Source organism: Lissotriton helveticus, chromosome 10 (assembly GCF_964261635.1).
Source record: "Lissotriton helveticus chromosome 10, aLisHel1.1, whole genome shotgun sequence".
NCBI lineage: Eukaryota > Metazoa > Chordata > Amphibia > Caudata > Salamandridae > Lissotriton > Lissotriton helveticus.
Genome location: NC_136071.1, coordinates 6927743 through 6952057, shown reverse-complemented (window position 1 = coordinate 6952057; position 24315 = coordinate 6927743). Strand labels below are relative to the sequence as shown.

The window sequence follows — 24315 nt, the reverse complement described above, 5'->3', positions numbered from 1 at the left end:
TGAGTGGTCCTGTGAGTACCTGACTCTGCACGTTGAGTGGTCCTGTGAGTACCTGACTCAGCATGTTGAGTGGTCCTGTGAGTACCTGACTCTTCACGTTGAGTGGTCCTGTGAGTTCCTGACTCTGCACGTTGAGTGGTCCTGTGAGTACCTGACTCTGACCGTTGAGTGGTCCTGTGAGTACCTGACTCTGCACGTTGAGTGGTCCTGTGAGTACCTGACTCTGACCGTTGAGTGGTCCTGTGAGTACCTGACTCTGCACGTTGAGTGGTCCTGTGAGTACCTGACCCTGCACATTGAGTGGTCCTGTGAGTACCTGACTCTGCACGTTGAGTGGTCCTGTGAGTACCTGACTCTGCACGTTGAGTGGTCCTGTGAGTTCCTGACTCTTCACGTTGAGTGGTCCTGTGAGTACCTGACTCAGCATGTTGAGTGGTCCTGTGAGTACCTGACTCTTCACGTTGAGTGGTCCTGTGAGTTCCTGACTCTGCACGTTGAGTGGTCCTGTGAGTACCTGACTCTGACCGTTGAGTGGTCCTGTGAGTACCTGACTCTGCACGTTGAGTGGTCCTGTGAGTACCTGACTCTGACCGTTGAGTGGTCCTGTGAGTTCCTGACTCTACACGTTGAGTGGTCCTGTGAGTACCTGACTCTGCACTTTGAGTGGTCCTGTGAGTACCTGACTCTGCACGTTGAGTAGTCCTGTGAGTACCTGACTCTTCACGTTGAGTGGTCTGTGAGTACCTGACTCTGCACGTTGAGTGGGCCTGTGAGTACCTGACTCTGCACTTTGAGTGGTCCTGTGAGTACCTGACTCTGCACGTTGAGTGGTCCTGTGAGTACCTGACTTTGCACGTTGAGTGGTCCTGTGAGTACCTGACCCTGCACGTTGAGTGGTCCTGTGAGTACGTGACTCAGCATGTTGAGTGGTCCTGTGAGTACCTGACTCTGCACGTTGAGTAGTCCTGTGAGTACCTGACTCTTCACGTTGAGTGGTCTGTGAGTACCTGACTCTGCACGTTGAGTGGTCTGTGAGTACCTGACTCTGCACGTTGAGTGGGCCTGTGAGTACCTGACTCTGCACGTTGAGTAGTCCTGTGAGTACCTGACTCTGACCGTTGAGTGGTCCTGTGAGTACCTGACTCTGCACGTTGAGTAGTCCTGTGAGTACCTGACTCTTCACGTTGAGTAGTCTGTGAGTACCTGACTCTGCACGTTGAGTGGTCCTGTGAGTACCTGACTCTGCACGTTGAGTAGTCCTGTGAGTACCTGACTCTGCACGTTGAGTAGTCCTGTGAGTACCTGACTCTGCACGTTGAGTAGTCCTGTGAGTACCTGACTCTGCACGTTGAGTGGTCCTGTGAGTTCCTGACTCTGCACGTTGAGTAGTCCTGTGAGTACCTGACTCTGCACGTTGAGTAGTCCTGTGAGTACCTGACTCTGCACGTTGAGTGGTCCTGTGAGTTCCTGACTCTTCACGTTGAGTGGTCTGTGAGTACCTGACTCTGCACGTTGAGTGGTCCTGTGAGTACCTGACTCTGCACGTTGAGTGGTCCTGTGAGTACCTGACTCTGCACGTTGAGTGGTCTTGTGAGTACCTGACTCTGCACGTTGAGTGGTCCTGTGAGTACCTGACTCTGCATGTTGAGTGGTCCTGTGAGTACCTGACTCTGCACGTTGAGTGGTCCTGTGAGTACCTGACTCTGCACGTTGAGTGGTCCTGTGAGTACCTGACTCTGACCGTTGAGTGGTCCTGTGAGTACCTGACTCTGCACTTTGAGTGGTCCTGTGAGTACCTGACTCTGCACGTTGAGTAGTCCTGTGAGTACCTGACTCTTCACGTTGAGTGGTCTGTGAGTACCTGACTCTGCACGTTGAGTGGTCCTGTGAGTACCTGACTCTGCACGTTGAGTAGTCCTGTGAGTACATGACTCAGCATGTTGAGTGGTCCTGTGAGTACCTGACTCTGCACGTTGAGTGGTCCTGTGAGTACCTGACTCTGCACGTTGAGTGGTCCTGTGAGTACCTGACTCTGCACGTTGAGTGGTCCTGAGAGTACCTGACTCTGCACGTTGAGTGGTCCTGTGAGTACCTGACTCTGCACATGGAGTGGGCCTGTGAGTACCTGAGTCTGACCGTTGAGTAGTCCTGTGAGTACCTGACTCTGACCGTCCTGTGAGTACCTGACTCTGCACGTTGATTGGTCCTGTGAGTTCCTGACTCTTCACGTTGAGTGGTCCTGTGAGTACCTGACTCTGACCGTTGAGTAGTCCTGTGAGTACCTGACCCTGCACGTTGAGTGGTCCTGTGAGTTCCTGACTCTACACGTTGAGTGATCCTGTGAGTACCTGACCCTGCACGTTGAGTGGTCCTGTGAGTACCTGACCCTGCACGTTGAGTGGTCCTGTGAGTACCTGACTCTTCACGTTGAGTGGTCCTGTGAGTACCTGACTCTGCACGTTGAGTGGTCCTGTGAGTACCTGACTCTGCACGTTGAGTGGTCCTGTGAGTACCTGATTCTGCACGTTGAGTGGTCCTGTGAGTACCTGACTCTGCACGTTGAGTGGTCCTGTGAGTACCTGACTCTGCACGTTGAGTGGTCCTGTGAGTACCTGACTCTGCACATGGAGTGGTCCTGTGAGTACCTGACTCTGCACATGGAGTGGTCCTGTGAGTACCTGACCCTGCACGTTGAGTGGTCCTGTGAGTACCTGACTCTTCACGTTGAGTGGGCCTGTGAGTATCTGACTCTACACGTTGAGTGGTCCTGTGAGTATCTGACTCTACACGTTGAGTGGTCCTGTGAGTACCTGACTCTGACCGTTGAGTGGTCCTGTGAGTTCCTGAATCTGCACGTTGAGTGGTCCTGTGAGTACCTGACTCTTCACGTTGAGTGGTCCTGTGAGTACCTGACTCTGCACGTTGAGTGGTCCTGTGAGTACCTGACCCTGCACGTTGAGTGGTCCTGTGAGTATCTGACTCTACACGTTGAGTGGTCCTGTGAGTATCTGACTCTACACGTTGAGTGGTCCTGTGAGTACCTGACTCTGACCGTTGAGTGGTCCTGTGAGTTCCTGAATCTGCACGTTGAGTGGTCCTGTGAGTACCTGACTCTTCACGTTGAGTGGTCCTGTGAGTACCTGACCCTGCACGTTGAGTGATCCTGTGAGTACCTGACTCTGCACGTTGAGTGGTCCTGTGAGTACCTGACTCTGCACGTTGAGTGGTCCTGTGAGTACCTGACCCTGCACATTGAGTGGTCCTGTGAGTACCTGACCCTGCACATTGAGTAGTCCTGTGAGTACCTGACTCTGCACGTTGAGTGGTCCTGTGAGTACCTGACTCTGCACGTTGAGTGGTCCTGTGAGTACCTGACTCTGCACATGGAGTGGGCCTGTGAGTACCTGAGTCTGACCGTTGAGTAGTCCTGTGAGTACCTGACTCTGCACGTTGAGTGGTCCTGTGAGTTCCTGACTCTTCACGTTGAGTGGTCCTGTGAGTTCCTGACTCTTCACGTTGAGTGACTCTTCACATTGAGTGGTCCTGTGAGTACCTGACTCTGCACGTTGAGTGGTCCTGTGAGTACCTGACTCTGACCGTTGAGTAGTCCTGTGAGTACCTGACTCTGCACGTTGAGTGGTCCTGTGAGTACCTGACTCTGACCGTTGAGTGGTCCTGTGAGTTCCTGACTCTACACGTTGAGTGGTCCTGTGAGTACCTGACTCTTCACGTTGAGTGGTCCTGTGAGTACCTGACTCTACACGTTGAGTGGTCCTGTGAGTTCCTGACTCTACACGTTGAGTGGTCCTGTGAGTACCTGACTCTGCACGTTGAGTGATCATGTGAGTACCTGACTCTACACGTTGAGTGGTCCTGTGAGTTCCTGACTCTACACGTTGAGTGGTCCTGTGAGTACCTGACTCTGCACGTTGAGTGGTCCTGTGAGTACCTGACTCTACACGTTGAGTGGTCCTGTGAGTTCCTGACTCTACACGTTGAGTGGTCCTGTGAGTATCTGACTCTACACGTTGAGTGGTCCTGTGAGTACCTGACTCTGCACGTTGAGTGATCATGTGAGTACCTGACTCTACACGTTGAGTGGTCCTGTGAGTTCCTGACTCTACACGTTGAGTGGTCCTGTGAGTACCTGACTCTACACGTTGAGTCGTCCTGTGAGTACCTGACTCTACACGTTGAGTCGTCCTGTGAGTACCTGACTCTACACGTTGAGTGGTCCTGTGAGTACCTGACTCTGCACGTTGAGTGGTCCTGTGAGTTCCTGACTCTGCACGTTGAGCGGTCCTGTGAGTACGTGACTCTGCACGTTGAGTGGTCCTGTGAGTACCTGACCCTGCATGTTGAGTGGTCCTGTGAGTACCTGACCCTGCACGTTGAGTGGTCTTGTGAGTACCTGACTCTGCACGTTGAGTGGTCTTGTGAGTACCTGACCCTGCATGTTGAGTGGTCCTGTGAGTACTTGACTCTGCACGTTGAGCGGTTCTGTGAGTACCTGACCCTGCATGTTGAGTGGTCCTGTGAGTACCTGACCCTGCATGTTGAGTGGTCCTGTGAGTACCTGACTCTGCACGTTGAGTGGTCTTGTGAGTACCTGACTCTGCACGTTGAGTGGTCCTGTGAGTACCTGACTCTGCACGTTGAGGGGTCTTGTGAGTACCTGACTCTGCACGTTGAGTGGTCTTGTGAGTACCTGACTCTGCACGTTGAGTGGTCCTGTGAGTACCTGACTCTGCACGTTGAGTGGTCCTGTGAGTACCTGACTCTGACCGTTGAGTAGTCCTGTGAGTACCTGACTCTACACGTTGAGTGGTTCTGTGAGTTCCTGACTCTACACGTTGAGTGGTCCTGTGAGTACCTGACTCTGACCGTTGAGTGGTCTTGTGAGTACCTGACTCTGCACATTGAGTGGTCTTGTGAGTACCTGACTCTGCACGTTGAGTGGTCTTGTGAGTACCTGACTCTGCACGTTGAGTGGTCCTGTGAGTACCTGACTCTGCACGTTGAGTGGTCCTGTGAGTACCTGACTCTGCACGTTGAGTGGTCCTGTGAGTACCTGACTCTGCACGTTGAGTGGTCCTGTGAGTACCTGACTCTGCACGTTGAGTGGTCCTGTGAGTACCTGACTCTGACCGTTGAGTAGTCCTGTGAGTACCTGACTCTACACGTTGAGTGGTCCTGTGAGTTCCTGACTCTACACGTTGAGTGGTCCTGTGAGTATCTGACTCTACACGTTGAGTGGTCCTGTGAGTACCTGACTCTGCACGTTGAGTGGTCTTGTGAGTACCTGACTCTGACCGTTGAGTGGGCCTGTGAGTACTTGACTCTGCACGTTGAGTGGTCCTGTGAGTACCTGACCCTGCACGTTGAGTAGTCCTGTGAGTACCTGACTCTGCACGTTGAGTGGTCTTGTGAGTACCTGACTCTGCACGTTAAGTGGTCCTGTGAGTACCTGACTCTACACGTTGAGTGGTCCTGTGAGTTCCTGACTCTACACGTTGAGTGGTCCTGTGAGTATCTGACTCTACACGTTGAGTGGTCCTGTGAGTACCTGACTCTGCACGTTGAGTGGTCTTGTGAGTACCTGACTCTGCACGTTGAGTGGTCCTGTGAGTTCCTGACTCTGCACGTTGAGTGGTCCTGTGAGTTCCTGACTCTGCACGTTGAGTGGTCCTGTGAGTACCTGACTGTTGGAAATGGGATCCCTGGCTGGCCAGGGCTTTCGCCAAAGTCAGTCAGAGACCACCACACCCAAGTCAGGGCAAGGGAGTTACACGCCAAGATAACCCCTACTCACCCTCTAGGTAACGTGGCGTGAGCAGCAAGGCTAAACTTGGAGGCGATGTAGGTTAAGTATTTGCGCACGCACCCCAGCAACAACAACCAAAGGCCCACCACAAAGGAAACTCCACACAAGGTTATATAAAAATAGCCTTTGTATTACACCAAAACACATTAGATAAAACACACACTTTACAATGTGCCAGAGGCACGGGCAGAATTTACAGGGGGATATTTACAAGACAGGGCCTCCTGGACCACTGTCAGGAATCAGAAGTAGCACTTTCAGAAATAATACTTAGTACATAGAATGTAGCACAAAATAGCACACAACCAGTAATCACTGGTAACAGGACCTCACTAGCACCACCTGTACTAGGGAGAAAACAACCACCTATGTATTACAGGGGGCAGGGGGTGGCAAGGCTGGGCCCAGAGCCAGCACACTGGGTCTCCAGGCAGGGAGACACCCCAAGTGGCGGTCCTCTGGCCCAGCAGCAGCAACAGCCCCCTCAGGATCCTGGAAGAGAACAACTTCAGTGGGGACACAGTCCCATTTTTATACAGTGCATTCCTTTGTCTGAGGGTGCAGAGTGGGGGCGGAACCAGTCGCAGCTGGTTCTTGAGTACTCTGTTTACCTCAACCACCCTCTCTATTCACTGGCAGGGCTTGGGTCATTAGACACACCACAGGGGGGCGGAGCCAGCATTGTGTGGGGAAAACCCAGCCCATCCAGGACACAGGTACACTCCTCCCACACATCACTCATGCTAATCTCCCACTCACCACCGGGCAGACCCATCCAGACTTCCTGGAGCCTGGCATGCCAGCCAGCTCCAGCCAATCACACGCCAGCACCCTCACAGCACACGTACAGCCATGTCTAGAAATGGCGCTTCGCTACTAGACACATACATGCTGCATACACCGTTGCGCAGCATTCACTCACACGAGTTCACACATACCAGACTCAAGCCTGTACACCCCACGCATCAGGAACTACCAGGGACACATACATTCCCCATGCATTCCTATGGGCGGGCAGGCCTAGCTCAGCACATGCACTCAGAGTGCGCACGCACTTTCCACTGGGACACAGTGAAAGTGCGCAGAATCCAAAAATCACCATCTCCAGGTCACCATTTCAAGCAAAAAGTCTAGGGGTGAACCTGCCCTAAGGGCCAAAGTCCAACATAACCCCCTTCCAGCCAAAACACAGGGGAGACCAATCACCACCGTGATGGACTTCCCTGCTTGGGGCGATAGAACACGGACGCGGGCCCACAACTGCAGGGACACCCTCCTGTTCTACGCCATGGTGAACCCAGGGGATTCCTTCTAAACACACTGTCTGGACCAACTGGGCTACCCCACTGGTACTCCCAAGTTGTCCACGGCCAGGACCAGGCCCTGGGCCACCCAGGTGCCACTGGTCCATGCCAATTCGCAGAGCGGGGGGTAGTAACCCCTGGCACATAGGAGCCATTCTCCACTCTTCCTGTCTGCAAGACAGGACTAGACTGCCACTGGTACTCCAGCCTAGGGCCTACAACCTCAGGCGGACCAGGAGTCTCGGGGAAGGCTCTCCTCCCCCTACCTCTTCTCCTAGGGTTCCTCCTCCTCCGTCGAGGGGTACACCTAGAACGCCATTCCAACCCAGGGCTTATCCACTCAGGTTGCACCGGGGTCAGAGGTGGGCTCTCCCACCCTCTGCACCCCCTTCCAGAGGTCTGCCCTCTCCCACCTGGAGAAGTTCCTCTGGAAGAAGAACCGGTCAGGACACTGGTTACAGTCGTCCTACCCTTCAGGTCAGGCTGATCCTGAACCTGGCCTTCCAACCTCTGGTCTAAAACCTTCGGTGGAACAATTGCCTGGCACTCCAGGACTTCTGGGGACTCGCACACAATCCCCCTGAGGCTAACAAATGACACATCTGTTGTGTGACTGTCTGTCTGGCGCAGATCTCCCGCCCTCTGTCCACCTGACAGTGCGTGACGATCCCCCAGACCAGAAGTGGTGTTACCATGGTCACTACACGGGAACCTAGCCCAACTGGGTAGTCCCTGACCCACTGGTTCTTCCACTGGGGAACTCATCCTCCAATCACTCCTCGCGCTGGACTCCTGTACCCTCCCTACCGGAGCGGTACTGCCAGACTCTAGAACCACAGGAGCTCTGGTTACAGACGCTCCAGGTCCTCTACTCACTAGGAGATCTTCCTCAAGTGGACTAACAGGACAGCCTAGGTCCCCAACCTGGTGTTCCCTACAGAAACCATCCAAGTCCTGAGGCAGGGCTTCGGGCGTCTGGGGAACCTTGGTCTCCCCCTCACTCCTGCTCCACTGAGCCAGGCAGTGAGCCCCTACACCCTCCTCGCTATCCTGGGACCTAGCTGGGCCACACTGAGCCTCTTCCACCACGCTGGGCTGGAAGTTACCTGAACCACTTCTTTTGGACTCACTCACCAATGACTCTAGAGAACCTCTGGCCCTTTCCCAGCGGTCGGCTTCCCTTGCCAGTAACTCTGGATCAGTAAATCCAATTTGCAACAGGTGTTGGCGCAACTCTGGCGAACAACCACTGAGCACCTGCTCTTGGACAATAAGATCAAACAAGACTTCAAAATCAGAGTCAGTGTGAACCTCTACCCAAGCCCACAGTGCTCCACAACAGTCATCCTCAAAGTCTACCCAAGACCGGTGAGACGGTTTCCTAAGGTTCCTAAACCTCAACCTATTCTCCTCCTCTGGGGAAACAGGAACCATACTCTGGGAACTGGGACTTTCTACACTGTGATTTAAATAGCTGCCACCACTGGACCCAACCCTCCCTGGGGAATCCAGACACTCAACACTGCGCGCAGGGGATAGTCTACCCTCCAGAGCTACTTCGCCTCTGGGGGAGGCCCTCTCAGCCTCCTCTATCCTTTCCTGCGCTAAGACCCTCTCGGTCTCTAGCTGTTGCTTCTTAACCTCCAGCTGTTGCTTTCTAATGCCCAGCTGTGCCATAGCCTGGGCATGCTCCAACCTGAGCCTCTCTAAAGCCAGCTGGTGCTCCCTTTCTCTCCTCCTATCTTCCAGCTCCTCTGGGGACAGGGAAAGGGATGAGGCGCTGCCTCCTAAACTGGACCCAGCAAGGGACTCCCTATCTATGGGGTCCTCACTATCTGCTGGCGTCCCTGTGCTATCATCTTCTTCCTCCTCAGACTCTTCAGGGCTCCCCTCTGACCCACCACCCTCATGGTGTGAGACCCGGGCCCTCTCCGCACTGTGCTCACGCCCCCAGTCTTCCTTCTGCCATTGGATCAGGTTACCCCTAAGTTGGGACTGGGTGTCTGACTCATTCACTGCAATGTCTCTCTCTTCGCAAAACTCTCTCAGTTCATGCACAAACAGACCCCAGACATTAAAAGCAGACTCCATCTTGGCAAGATGATCACAGACACGTGCAACACAGGGGACTGAACAATCTGAAGTAAGAGGACACAATTCCAAAACTTCAACAATCTCCTTATCAAAGAGAACTCATACTCATGCGTCCAGGAAAACACACCATTCATCCACACACACCCTCCCCTCGGATCGGTAAGGCAGTTTCTACCACCCCTGACTTCTCAACCTGACCAAAAGCGACACAGGTACCAAACTCTGGAAGCAGGGCGGGGGACAAATGTACTGAACACAATCAAATGACACTCTTCAGGAGAAGAAACAATGGAATTTCAAAAACAATCCCCTAAAATGTGGTCATCTAAAATGCAGAGTTTTGTGGTGCAGCCAGCTGCTACTAAGGTACAAGGCAAACACAAATCCTTATCCTCCCCGCTTGCCGCCAATGTTGGAAATGGGATCCCTGGCTGGCCAGGGCTTTCGCCAAAGTCAGTCAGAGACCACCACACCCAAGTCAGGGCAAGGGAGTTACACGCCAAGATAACCCCTACTCACCCTCTAGGTAACGTGGCGCGAGCAGCAAGGCTAAACTTGGAGGCGATGTAGGTTAAGTATTTGCGCACGCACCCCAGCAACAACAACCAAAGGCCCACCACAAAGGAAACTCCACACAAGGTTATATAAAAATAGCCTTTGTATTACACCAAAACACATTAGATAAAACACACACTTTACAATGTGCCAGAGGCACGGGCAGAATTTACAGGGGGATATTTACAAGACAGGGCCACCTGGACCACTGTCAGGAATCAGAAGTAGCACTTTCAAAAATAATACTTAGTACATAGAATGTAGCACAAAATAGCACACAACCAGTAATCACTGGTAACAGGACCTCACTAGCACCACCTGTACTAGGGAGAAAACAACCACCTATGTATCACAATACCTGTAGGGGTGTAAGAGGAAAACACATGATGCAATGCATAACATTCATTCAGAGGTGTAAAGGCACATGACGCATAAACAATACATTCAGAGGTGCATAGAAAAGTACAATTGCGCCAAACTCACGTAAGTCACCACTTGTGACTGTCCCTAGGCCCTCTGGCCTTGTTGGGGCTAGGACGCCCTGTGTCCAATGTCCAGGGTCCTAAACGTGGCAGCTGCCCACGAAGTGCTGGGCAGCTGTGTGGCAATTGATGAGGCCAACGTGGGAGCCTCTCTAGGCTCTGCCCCACTGACTGTCTCCTGAGCCTCTCTGGGCTCGTGAAATAAATGGCCCCTGAGCCTCTCTGGCTCGCAAAACAATCTGGCGCCTCGAGCCTTCTCTCCGGGCTCACAACAAGGTGGGGGCAAGGTGGGGCCTTCTGGGGCCACTCCCCCACAGACACCAAATGCCCTCTGAGCCTCTGGGGCTCGTGAATACAACTTGCCTCTGAGCCTCGCAGGCTCCACAGAAATCACTTGTGCCCCCTAAGCCCCTCCGGGCTCTGAAGCAACAATGGCCGCCGTTGGAGTCCCCCTCCTGGGGGCTCGAGCACAATTGGGGCACCTGGAGCCTCTCCTGGCTCTACATAAGCAGGATGCCCCCTGAGCCTCTCAGGGCTCACCAACAATTCCTCGCCGGAAGGGAGAAGGGGCCCAGGTCACGGGGGCGGCACCGAAAGCGTGCCCGACACACCCCCCAACCGCCTCACTCAGAGCCCCACTCACCGGTCTGGCAGGCAGCTGCGTCGCGAGAGCTCCCGCTCCTCGGGGCTCGCAGCAGACTTCTTCCCTTTCTCCTGGACTGGTGGAAGGTCCGGGGCTCTCCCGACACTTGGGAGCCCCGGGCAGGACGCTGTGGCTGCTTCCGGCTTCTCTGTCCTGCCCCCGGCCGGCCTGACTTCCGGGTCGCGGCTGCGGGGGCGGGACTTCCGTCGGGCCGCGCTCTGGTTGGCCGGCCTGACAGACCACTTCCGGGTCGTCGCGGGCAGCGCGGCGACCCGTTCCAGGCACCTTTAGGCGGGGGCTAAAGTTACCGAGGGGTCGGCACCCTCGAAGAAAAAGAGAAAACGGGCGGCAAGGTCCCTGGCAGGGTGGGCACCTGCCAGGCGACAAAAACCCTCGAGAATAAGCGAGGTGGCACTCGCTTGGGGCGCCAATGCCGGGTGGGCACCGGCCTCTTCAAATAAAGCGCTCCAAAGCGCTATAGCCGAACAAAAGCGCTCCCAGGCGCTCGGAGGAATCTGCAAGCGCTTCCAAGCGCTAAGAGGCAATTCCAGCGCTCCCAGCGCTAGAGGACAGCCCAAAGTCCAGCAAAAGTCCTCCAGGGGGGCAGGGGGGGGCAAGGCTGGGCCCAGAGCCAGCACACTGGGTCTCCAGGCAGGGAGACACCCCAAGTGGCGGTCCTCTGGCCCAGCAGCAGCAACAGCCCCCTCAGGATCCTGGAAGAGAACAACTTCAGTGGGGACACAGTCCCATTTTTATACAGTGCATTCCTTTGTCTGAGGGTGCAGAGTGGGGGCGGAACCAGTCGCAGCTGGTTCTTGAGTACTCTGTTTACCTCAACCACCCTCTCTATTCACTGGCAGGGCTTGGGTCATTAGACACACCACAGGGGGGCGGAGCCAGCATTGTGTGGGGAAAACCCAGCCCATCCAGGACACAGGTACACTCCTCCCACACATCACTCATGCTAATCTCCCACTCACCACCGGGCAGACCCATCCAGACTTCCTGGAGCCTGGCATGCCAGCCAGCTCCAGCCAATCACACGCCAGCACCCTCACAGCACACGTACAGCCATGTCTAGAAATGGCGCTTCGCTACTAGACACATACATGCTGCATACACCGTTGCGCAGCATTCACTCACACAAGTTCACACATACCAGACTCAAGCCTGTACACCCCACGCATCAGGAACTACCAGGGACACATACATTCCCCATGCATTCCTATGGGCGGGCAGGCCTAGCTCAGCACATGCACTCAGAGTGCGCACGCACTTTCCACTGGGACACAGTGAAAGTGCGCAGAATCCAAAAATCACCATCTCCAGGTCACCATTTCAAGCAAAAAGTCTAGGGGTGAACCTGCCCTAAGGGCCAAAGTCCAACACTGACTCTGCACGTTGAGTGGTCCTGTGAGTACCTGACTCTGCACGTTGCGTGGTCCTGTGAGTACCTGACTCTGCACGTTGAGTGGTCCTGTGAGTACCTGACTCTGCACGTTGAGTGGTCCTGTGAGTACCTGACTCTGCACGTTGAGTGGTCCTGTGAGTACCTGACTCTGCACGTTGAGTGGTCCTGTGAGTACCTGACCCTGCACGTTGAGTGGTCCTGTGAGTACCTGACTCTGCACGTTGAGTGATCCTGTGAGTACCTGACTCTGCACGTTGAGTGATCCTGTGAGTACCTGACTCTGCACGTTGAGTGATCATGTGAGTACCTGACTCTACACGTTGAGTGATCCTGTGAGTACCTGACTCTGCACGTTGAGTGATCATGTGAGTACCTGACTCTACACGTTGAGTGGTCCTGTGAGTACCTGACTCTACACGTTGAGTGGTCCTGTGAGTACCTGACTCTGCACGTTGAGTGGTCCTGTGAGTACCTGACTCTGCACGTTGAGTGATCCTGTGAGTTCCTGACCCTGCACGTTGAGTGGTCCTGTGAGTACCTGACTCTGCACGTTGAGTGGTCCTGTGAGTACCTGACCCTGCACGTTGAGTGGTCCTGTGAGTACCTGACTCTGCACGTTGAGCGGTTCTGTGAGTACCTGAGTCTGACCGTTGAGTGGTCCTGTGAGTACCTGACTCTGCACGTTGAGTGGTCCTGTGAGTACCTGACTCTACACGTTGAGTGGTCCTGTGAGTACCTGACTCTGCACGTTGAGTGGTCCTGTGAGTACCTGACTCTGCACGTTGAGTGATCCTGTGAGTTCCTGACCCTGCACGTTGAGTGGGCCTGTGAGTACCTGACCCTGCACGTTGAGTGGTCCTGTGAGTACCTGACTCTGCACGTTGAGTGGTCCTGTGAGTACCTGACTCTACACGTTGAGTGGGCCTGTGAGTACCTGACTCTGCACATTGAGTGGTCCTGTGAGTACCTGACTCTGCACTTTGAGTGGTCCTGTGAGTACCTGACTCTGCACGTTGCGTGGTCCTGTGAGTACCTGACTCTGCACGTTGAGTGGTCCTGTGAGTACCTGACTCTGCACGTTGAGTGGGCCTGTGAGTACCTGACTCTGCACGTTGAGTGGTCCTGTGAGTACCTGACTCTGCACGTTGAGTGGTCCTGTGAGTACCTGACTCTGCACGTTGAGTGGTCCTGTGAGTACCTGACTCTGCACGTTGAGTAGTCCTGTGAGTACGTGACTCAGCATGTTGAGTGGTCCTGTGAGTACCTGACTCTGCACGTTGAGTAGTCCTGTGAGTACGTGACTCTGCACGTTGAGTGGTCCTGTGAGTACCTGACTCTGCACGTTGAGTGGTCCTGTGAGTACCTGACTCTGCACGTTGAGTGGTCCTGTGAGTACCTGACTCTGCACGTTGAGTGGTCCTGTGAGTACCTGACTCTACACGTTGAGTGGTCCTGTGAGTACCTGACTCTGCACGTTGAGTGGTCCTGTGAGTACCTGACTCTGCACGTTGAGTAGTCCTGTGAGTACCTGACTCTGCACGTTGAGTGGTCCTGTGAGTACCTGACTCTGACCGTTGAGTGGTCCTGTGAGTACCTGACTCTGCACGTTGAGTGGTCTTGTGAGTACGTGACTCTGCACGTTGAGTGATCTCATGGTTCAGTGAGTAACTGAGTGGAGTGGTCCTGAGGTTTAGTGAGTACCTGAGTTTAGTGGCCTTATGACTCAGTGAGTACGTCAGTTGAGTGTTATGTTACGTTAAAAGATTTGTAAAGCACTACGGGCCCGATTCACAGAAATAACTTCAGACAAAATCCTAAACTTACTATAGAAGGCACTTACTCATTTTGGTATTCACAGAAGTTAGGACTCCAAACTTTACTACTCCTAAACCGAGAAAAATCCTAACTTTAAGACTTTCGGTATTCACAGAAGGCATTTAGGACTCCTAACTTGTGTGAATACCGAAATGCGTAAGTGCCCTCTGTGAATACCAAAATGGTAGTACGTTTAGGATTTTGTCTTAAGTTAGTTCTGTGAATCAGGCCCTACGTATACCCAGGGGTGTCTTGGCGCTGGCTTAAAAAAAGAGCACTGGTGAAACAGAGAGAGGACTAAAGAGTGAAAAGCCAGGTTTTTAGCAGCTTTCTGAAGACCTACAGGGAGGGGGCAGGTCTACTGTGCATCGGCAGGAGGTTCCACTGTTCGTTGCTCCCGCAATGAAGCGTCTTCCACCCCATTTCGCTTTATTGCATCTGAAGGCGGTAACTTTGTGGGATTCCTTTGATCTGAGGTTCCTGTTGGGGACAAACCAGGGAATAGCTTGTCTCAGAAAACCAGGCCCTGTAGCGTGCAAGGCCTCATATGTGAGGCAGAGTGCAGTGTTTTGAATTTGCTCCGGCTCCTTGCCGTCAGCCGGTGCAAACCTTTGATGGGTGGGCGACGGAGTGGTGTTTAGGAGGGCAAGAAGTAATCTAGCGGCAGGGTTCTGCAGCGCCTGGAGTTTCTTAATATATTGTACCTGAAGAGTAATGTATAGCTCGTTACAGTAATCCAATTTGGAGAGGTTTAATGAGGATATGACCGTTTTTCTGGATTTGATCGGAAGAAAGCGTATAATGTGTCTTATGATTCTGAGGACATTATAAGAAGATGATAGGACCGCGTTGATTGCTCGCTAAAACGTAGCTTGTCACCGAGCATCACCCCGAGACGTTTGGCTTTTGTAAGGGGCAGGGGACGCGTGCCCACTTCTGATGGCCGGCTAGCGGCAGACCAGAATTGGGGATTGTTTCCCAGAAGGATCACATCTGTTTAATCAGAATTCAGTTTGAGGCAATGCCTGCTCATCCGGGTGCCACTTCTCCTCATACAGTTGTGGAGCGGCAGGCTGGTGAAGTTAGCGTCATTAGCGGCAGATAAAGCAATTTAAGTATCATCCGCCTATGAGGTGAGAGAGAAACTGAAGGATTGAATCAGAGGGGTGAGTTCTCTAGCATATACGTTAAAAAGGGTGGGTCTGAGTTGCGATCCCTGTGGCACTCCCGAGTGGTGATCCCTGTGGCACTCCCAAGTGAAGATCCCTGCGGCACTCCAGTGTAGCGATCCCTGTTTCACTCCCGTGTAGCGATACCTGTGGCACTCCTGGGTAGTGATCCCTGCGGCACTCTTGAGTGATGATCCCTGTGGCACTGGCGATCCCTGTGGCACTCTCTAATGACGATCCCTGTGGCACTCCCAAGTGACGATCCCTGTGGCACTCCAGGGTAGCGATCCCTGCAGCACTCACTAGTGGCGATCCCTGTGGCACTCTCAAATGACGATCCCTACGGCACTCTCAAATGACGATCCCTACGGCACTCCCAAGTGGTGCTCCCTGCAGCACTCTCGAGTGTTGATCCCTGCGGCACTCTCAAATGACGATCCCTGCGGCACTCCCAAGTGGCGATCCCTGTGGCACTCTCAAATGACGATCCCTGCGGCACTCTCAAATGACGATCCCTACGGCACTACCGAGTGGTGCTCCCTGCGGCACTCTCGAGTGTTGATCCCTGCGGCACTCTCAAATGACGATCCCTGCGGCACTCCCAAGTGGCGATCCCTGTGGCACTTCCAAGTGGCGATCCCTGCGGCACTCCCAAGTGGCGATCCCTGTGGCATTCCCAAGTGGCGATCCCTGGGACACTCTCTAATGACAATCCCTGCGGCACTCTTTAATGATTATCCCTACGGCACTCCCGTGTGGCGATCCCTGCGGCAGTCCCGAGTGATGATCCCTACGGCACTCCCGGGTGGTGATCCCTGCGGAACTCCCGAGTGGTGATCCCTGCGGCACTCTCGTGTGATGTTCCCTGCGGCACTCTCGAGTGACGATCCTTGCGGCACTCCCAGGTGACGATCCCTGTGGCATTCACTAGTGACGATCCATGTGGCACTCTCTAATGAGGATCCCTACGGCACTCCCGAGTGGCGATCCCTGCGGAACTCCCAGGTAGTGATCCCTGTGGAACTCCAGAGTGGTGATCCCTGCGGCACTCTCAAGTGATGTTCCCTGCGGCACTCTCGAGTGACGATCCCTGCGGCACTCCCAGGTGACTATCCCTGCGCCACTCACTAGTGACGATCCATGTGGCACTCTCTAATGACGAACCCTACGGCACTCCCCAGTGGCGATCTCTGCGGCACTCCCGAGTGGCGATCCCTGTGGCACTTTCTAATGACGATCCCTGCGGCACTCCTGTGTGGCAATCCCTGCGGCACTCACTAGTGACGATCCCTGTGGCACTCTCTAATGATGATCCTATTGCACTCCCAAGTGGCGTTCCCTGTGGCACTCCCGAGTAGCGATCCCTGCGGCACTCTCTAATGATGATCCCTACGGCACTCCCGTGTGGCGATCTCTGCGTCACTCACTAGTGACGATCCCTGTGGCACTTTCTAATGACGATCCCTATGGCACTCCCGAGTGGGGATCTTTGTGGCACTCCCGAGTGGCGATCCCTGTGGCACTCCCGAGTGGCGATCCCTGCAGCACTCCTGAGTGGCGATCCCTGCGGCACTCCAGAGTGGCGATCCCTGCAGCACTCCAGAGTGGCGATCCCTGCGGCACTCCCGAGTGGTGATCCCTGCAGCACTCCCGAGTGGTGATCCCTGCGGCACTCCCGAGTGGTGACCCCTGCGGCACTCCTGAGTGGCGATCCCTGCGGCACTCCCGAGTGGTGATCCCTGCGGCACTCCTGAGTGGGGATCCCTGCGACACTCCCGAGTGGCGATCCCTGCGGCACTCCTGAGTGATGATCCCTACGGCACTCTCTAGTGACGATCCCTTAGGCACTCCTGTGTGACGATCCCTATGGCACTCACTAGTGACGATCCCTGCAGCACTCCCGAGTGACGATCCCTGCGACACTCCCGAGTGGCGATCCCTACGGCACTCCCGAGTGGCGATCCCTACGGCACTCCCGAGTGGCGATCCCTGAGGCACTCCCGAGTGGCGATCCCTGCGGCACTCCTGAGTGGCGATCCCTGCGACACTCCCGAGTGGTGATCCCTGTGGCACTCTCTAGTGGCGATCCCTGCGGCACTCCTGTGTGGCGATCCCTGCGGCACTCACTAGTGACGATCCCTGTGGCACTCTCTAATGACGATCCTATGGCACTCCCAAGTGGCGATCCCTGTGGCACTCCCGAGTAGCGATCCCTGCGGCACTCTCTAATGATGATCCCTACGGCACTCCCGTGTGGCGATCTCTGCGTCACTCACTAGTGACGATCCCTGTGGCACTTTCTAATGACGATCCCTACGGCACTCCCGTGTGGCGATCTTTGCGGCACTCCCGAGTGGCGATCCCTGCGGCACTCCCGAGTGGCGATCCCTGCGGCACTCCAGAGTGGCGATCCCTGCAGCACTCCAGAGTGGCGATCCCTGCGGCACTCCCGAGTGGTGATCCCTGCAGCACTCCCGAGTGGTGATCCCTGCGGCACTCCCGAGTGGTGACCCCTGCGGCACTCCCGAGTGGCGATCCCTGCGGCACTCCCGAGTGGTGATCCCTGCGGCACTCCTGAGTGGGGATCCCTGCGACACTCCCAAGTGGCGATCCCTGCGGCACTCCTGAGTGAGGATCCCTACGGCACTCTCTAGTGACGATCCCTTAGGCACTCCTGTGTGACGATCCCTATGGCACTCACTAGTGACGATCCCTGCAGCACTCCCGAGTGACGATCCCTGCGACACTCCCGAGTGGCGATCCCTGCGGCACTCCCGAGTGGCGATCCCTGCGGCACTCCCGAGTGGCGATCCCTGCGACACTCCCGAGTGGTGATCCCTGTGGCACTCTCTAGTGGCGATCCCTGTGGCACTCCTGAGTGGCGATCCCTGCGGCAATCCCGAGTGGCGATCCCTACGGCACTCCCGAGTGGCGATCCCTATGGCACTCCCGAGTGGCGATCCCTGAGGCACTCCCGAGTGGCGATCCCTGCGGCACTCCTGAGTGGCGATCCCTGCGACACTCCTGAGTGGTGATCCCTGTGGCACTCTCTAGTGGTGATCCCTGCGGCACTCCTGTGTGGCGATCCCTGTGGCACTCACTAGTGACGATCCCTGTGGCACTCTCTAATGACGATCCTATGGCACTCCCAAGTGGCGATCCCTGTGGCACTCCCGAGTAGCGATCCCTGCGGCACTCTCTAATGATGATCCCTACGGCACTCCCGTGTGGCGATCTCTGCGTCACTCACTAGTGACGATCCCTGTGGCACTTTCTAATGACGATCCCTACGGCACTCCCGTGTGGCGATCTTTGCGGCACTCCCGAGTGGCGATCCCTGCGGCACTCCCGAGTGGCGATCCCTGCAGCACTCCTGAGTGGCGATCCCTGCGGCACTCCAGAGTGGCGATCCCTGCAGCACTCCAGAGTGGCGATCCCTGCGGCACTCCCGAGTGGTGATCCCTGCAGCACTCCCGAGTGGTGATCCCTGCGGCACTCCCGAGTGGTGACCCCTGCGGCACTCCCGAGTGGCGATCCCTGCGGCACTCCCGAGTGGTGATCCCTGCGGCACTCCCGAGTGGGGATCCCTGCGACACTCCCGAGTGGCGATCCCTGCGGCACTCCTGAGTGATGATCCCTACGGCACTCTCTAGTGACGATCCCTTAGGCACTCCTGTGTGACGATCCCTATGGCACTCACTAGTGACGATCCCTGCAGCACTCCCGAGTGACGATCCCTGCGACACTCCCGAGTGGCGATCCCTGCGGCACTCCCAAGTGGCGATCCCTGCGGCACTCCCGAGTGGCGATCCCTGCGACACTCCCGAGTGGTGATCCCTGTGGCACTCTCTAGTGGTGATCCCTGTGGCACTCCTGAGTGGCGATCCCTGCGGCAATCCCGTGTAGCGATCCCTGCGGCACTCCCGAGTGATGATCCCTGCGGCACTCTCTAGTGACGATCCCTGCGGCACTCCTGTGTGACGATCCCTGCGGCACTCACTAGTGATGATCCCTGCAGCACTCTCTAGTGATGATCCCTGCGGCACTCCCGAGTGATGATCCCTGCGGCACTCTCTAGTGACTATCCCTGCGGCACCCCTGTGTGACAATCCCTATGGCACTCACTAGTGACGATCCCTGCAGCACTCCCGAGTGACGATCCCTGCGACACTCCCGAGTGGCGATCCCTGCGGCACTCTCTAGTGACGATCCCTGCGGCACTCCTGTGTGACGATCCCTATGGCACTCACTAGTGACGATCCCTGCAGCACTCCCGAGTGATGATCCCTGCAGCACTCCCGAGGGACGATCCCTGCGGCACTCCCGAGTGGCGATCCCTGCAGCACTCCTGTGTGACGATCCCTGCGGCACTCCTGGGTAGTGATCCCTGCGGCACTCCCGAGTGGCGATCCCTGCAGCACTCCCAGGTGATGATGCCTGCGGCACTCTCTAGTGACGATCCCTGCGGCACTCCTGTGTGACGATCCCTGTGGCACTCCTGTGTGACAATCCCTGTGGCACTCCACCAGGCAGGGAGAATGCGCTGCAGCTAAAGTTGTCCAGCGTCACTGTATTTTCCTGGTTCTCCAGAAAAGATGTCAGTAGCTCCAAGGCTGTACTTTTTATGCCTAAGGCATTTAGGCTCCATGAGTTGAGTCCATGAGCTGAGTGGTCCTGCGGTTCATGAGCTGAGTGGTCCCAGGGTTCAGTGAGTAGTTGACTCCCTAAGTTGAGTGGTCCTGTGAGTGCCTGACATCATGAGTCGAGTCCATGATTTGAGTGGTGTTATGGTTCAGTGAGTGCAGACTCCCTAAGTTGAGTGATTCAGTGAGTGCATGACTCCCTAAGCTGATTGGTTCAGTGAGTACCTGACTTCTTAAGCTGATTGGTTCAGTGAGTACCTGACTCCCTAAGCTGAGTGGTTTATTGTAACCCTGGAAGTAGTTCACAGAGTTTTTCTAAGCAGAACTCTGCGAAGTTACAAAAAAACTCTGCGAAGTTCCTCGAGTGGCGGAGTGCAGTGCGAACTGCAGTTTGTGCTGGTATTCCTGCCTTTTGGGTAGAAATTCTACCCGAGCGGCTTCTCGCGAACTTACTGCTCGCGATCGCAAACGGTAGCGGGGAAAAAATCCCGCTCGCACATCGCGAAGCACAGTTTTCTGCACTCCGCGAGCTCAGTGGAGTGCGGAGTGCAGAAAACTCTGCGAAGTTCACCGCCCAGGCCTAGTTTAGTGGGTACCTGACTCCTTAAGCTGATTGGTTCATGAGTTTGATTGTCCTGGGGTTCAATGAGTACCTACGTTGAGTGGTCTCAGGGTTCAGTGAGTACCTGACTCTCTAGGCTGAGTGCTCATGCTTGATTTCTCTCCCCTCAGATACCCAGGCGCCCCGAAGTCCCAGCTCCGAATCACTGCCAGAGGCTGGTGCCAAGCCTAGTCGGAGGGATCCGGAACCCCCGGAAGCGTCGCGGGACCAGGGGGCCCCTGATGCCAACACGCGGAAGAGCGCACCCCACCTCAGCAGAGACCGTCGTGGGACCCCAAAGACCCCCAAAGAGGACCAAAGCGGCCACCAGGGTGGCAGAAGAGAGACCTCCACTCGTGAGGGGCGGCCCCGGGGCCGCAGGTCAGAGGTCAGGGGGGAGACCCAGGCCCTGCCACAGCAGCCCCCCAGGGAGTGCAAGTCCCTATCGCCCCAGAGGGACAGGGTGTCGGGGACAGGGCCCCTCCGGGGGGCCAGCAGCCTTATGGGGCCCCGGCTGAGGCCCTCAGTGGAGGCGGGCCCCTGGCTTGTGCCCAGCCCTGAGCGCCTCTCCCGCACCCTACGCAAGGGCCGCAGCCTCCCCCAGGGGCAGCGGGCAGAGGGGGGCTTCGCAGGGGGCTTCTTGGGCACGGAAGGCGGCGAGAGGGAGAAGTGGGAGGCGGTGTGGTGAGAGAGGACCGCCTCCTGTCATGGGGACACGGGGCCCTCCCTGCGGCTATAGTGCTCTCCTGAGGCACAGGGGCCCTCTGTGGGGCCACACTCCTGTCCATCTATAAGGCACGGGCCCTCCATGGTGCCACACTCCGGCCCCTCCACCTCAGAGACATGGGGCCACACTCCTGTCCACCTCTAAGATACGGGCCCTCCATGGGGCCACACTCCGGCCCCTTCACCTCAGACACGGGGCCCTCCGTGGTGCCACACTCCCGCCCCTCCACCTCAGACGCGGGGCCCTCCATATTGCCACACTCCTGGCCCTCCACCTCAGACGCGGGGCCCTCCGCGGGGCCACAGTCCTCCTGCCCCCCCCCACCTCTCCAGCACACCTCACTCCCCCTCCCTGACCTGCATCACTCCCATGCCTCTCGCTAGCTCAGTTTCTCTTTTCATACAATCTCTTCCAACCTCTCACTTTGTTTCTCTCTTTCTGTCCATCGGGCCCTCCCGGGCTCTCTCTTTTTATCTCATTTGCATCACTCACTCTCTCCTGTCCTCTAACTCACTCCATCTCTCGCTGTCTCACATACACTCACTCCCCTCTCTCCCGTGGTACTCCGTCTCACTCCCCTGTCCTCTCAATCTCCGCCTCTCTCTCTTCTTTCCCTGCACTCTTTCTCTCTCACACTCTTCTCCCGTTCTCTCACTCTCTCCGCCTGTCTCTCGCTGGTCCCCACACACACCCCTCTCCTGCTCTCTCACACTCCTCATCAGCCAGGCTAGCTTGAATCCAGTGGCAAAGTGAGCAAGGGACTCACGTCTGGGCATACCCTGCCACAAGGAGATGATGGACGGAGCACTGAAACTTTTCAGACACTCACCCTCAGTCAACTGATCTGGGTTTAATCCATCATCATTCTTTAGCTCACTCTGCCACCCCAGTTCAGACATGGCCATATGCAAATCAATCTGACCCTGTGCCTCATGGGAACAGTCCAGCCCGAACTGCCAAGCCAGGCCTTCCCTGGACCGGAAACAAGCTTCCGAGGACCGGTTTCTGGGTAACACACTTCATCAGCCAGGCTAGCTTGTCCAGTGTCAAAGTGAGCAAGGGACCTACGTCTGAGCATACCCTGCCAACTTGGTGTCATGATGTCACAGGTGCACCCTTATTGATATTGGAAATGCTTCACTTCTGAAATGATGTGAGTGTGAAAGAACTATAACGAGTCTCTTGGAAGTTACATCAAAGGCGGTGAAGGGGCCACTGCTGCAGAGTTAAGATTTGTTTCACCCTGAGGGTGAGGACAAAAACAGAGAGCCCGATAGGGACCCGCCACAGCACCTGCTTTTTAGAACTGCGGGTGCTGAGCACCGGTAGGACCCGGCCCACTTAAAGCCCTGCCCTCACCCCCACTGGATTCACAAAGAGCAGCTCCTGGGTGTCAGTAGAACCCTACATAGCCCCCTCCCCACATATAGGCATACACACCACATGACTCGGCCCCAGCCCTGCCGGCCTGTTGGTCCTGTTCAGGATTTCCTTCACGTCCAGGCCCTCTCTGGCCTTCATCCCTCCCCCCCTTACCCTCTCCTCCCCCTTCACTATCCTCACCACACTCTTCTCTCACCGCCTCTCCCTCTCTTTCTCTCCAGTACCACCTGCACCCCGGGGCCCCCAGCTCCTTTCGGGCCCCTGCCGAGGCCAGGGGTCTTCTGTGCTTTTCACAGACCTACTTCAGTATTTCTAGCAGAGTTGATGTATATTTTTAACTAACTTTATCAGTAAAATCTTGTATTCGCATCCTGTGTCTGGTTCCTTTTGTCTCTGGGAGACGGGTGCGGGTGGAGTGGAACTGGGCCTGTATAGGGGGGCAGAGCCTGTATAGGGGGCAGAGCCTGTATAGGGGGGCAGAGCCTGTATGGGGGGCAGAGCCTGTATAGGGGGGCAGAGCCTGTATAGGGGGCAGAGCCTGTATAGGGGGCAGAGCCTGTATAGGGGGCAGAGCCTGTATAGGGGGCAGAGCCTGTATGGGGGGACAGGGCCCATATGAAGGGGATTGGGGGGCCTCTGTGAGAGGGAAGGAGTCTGTGGAAAGGTGGGCAGAGCATGTACAATGGGGCAGAGCCTGTAGAAAGCAGGAAAGAGCCAATATGAAGGGGGCAGAGAATGTGTGAAAGGGGACAGAGCCTAACCTATGGGTGTAGAGCCTGTATGAAGGCGCAGACCCCATAATTAGCAGTAGATGACCCCTGTATGTTCTGCGCCTGGTCCAGAGCGCACCTACGCACTGTGCAGCGCCACATGTGCGATAGCCCTCTAGCCTGCCTTGCATGTAGATTAAGGATGCACCAATCCCACAGGAGACCTTGGATTTCACCATTAGAAAGAAGAACCAGAAGGTAAGTACCCGAAAATAATAAGAATGGATGAGTAGCAATGGGGTGGCGAGGCATCTCACCGGGGACCCTGCCACTCCCGTAAGGATGCCTCCTCACCAGCTCTGCACAAGTACGGCGAGTGGGACGGTAAAAATGCCTGGTGAGAGGACTGTCTCCCCCCCATCCAGACCATTGCCTCCACAGTCCAGGGAGGGAGGAGGAAGTGCCTGGGATAGGAGTGTAGTAATCAAAAATCCACTTCTCAGGGGTTCCACTGATACTTAGTCCGTTTAAACCAACAAAGAAGAAATTGGCACAGAAGCTGAAATATAACAGAGAGTTTTATTAACCTCAAATGAGGTGAGGCTCCGCACATAGAAGCCTTAGCAACTGTATGAGGCAGTCTAAGGAGTACAGAACACTGGGGCCTTATATACGTGAGGGTTACATACTCAGCATAAAACCAAGGGGCAGTCCTGGCTCATGTAAGCATACAAAATGACTAAGTTGGGCATACAAGATGTACTTGCTCAACAAAGTGGGCGGAGAGTTACTTCTCCATACAGCAGCAAAAATAGCCTCACAGTTATACTAGAGAAGCAGGTGCATTCTACTAGCTAGGCCCTTCTGGGCATGTGCGAAGGTGGAAGATGCTAAACATAGTTTGTCTCTAGGCAGGCTACAAGAGCAGTCAACAGAAAGGTAGGACACAGCACA

At 55.5% G+C, this 24315-nt stretch overlaps 1 protein-coding gene across 1 annotated transcript in view; it reads left to right on the top strand.

The window, feature by feature from the left end:
* MAGIX (MAGI family member, X-linked) overlaps positions 1 to 23020 on the top strand; it is a 257646-nt gene extending 234626 nt beyond the window's left edge. The window contains exon 14 of the mRNA XM_078664524.1: positions 20673 to 23020. Within this exon, the coding sequence (XP_078520650.1) occupies positions 20673 to 21229 (557 nt within the window). The 3' untranslated portion in view covers positions 21230 to 23020. The remainder of the gene's footprint in view (positions 1 to 20672) is intronic.
* Positions 23021 to 24315: the final 1295 nt, after the last annotated feature.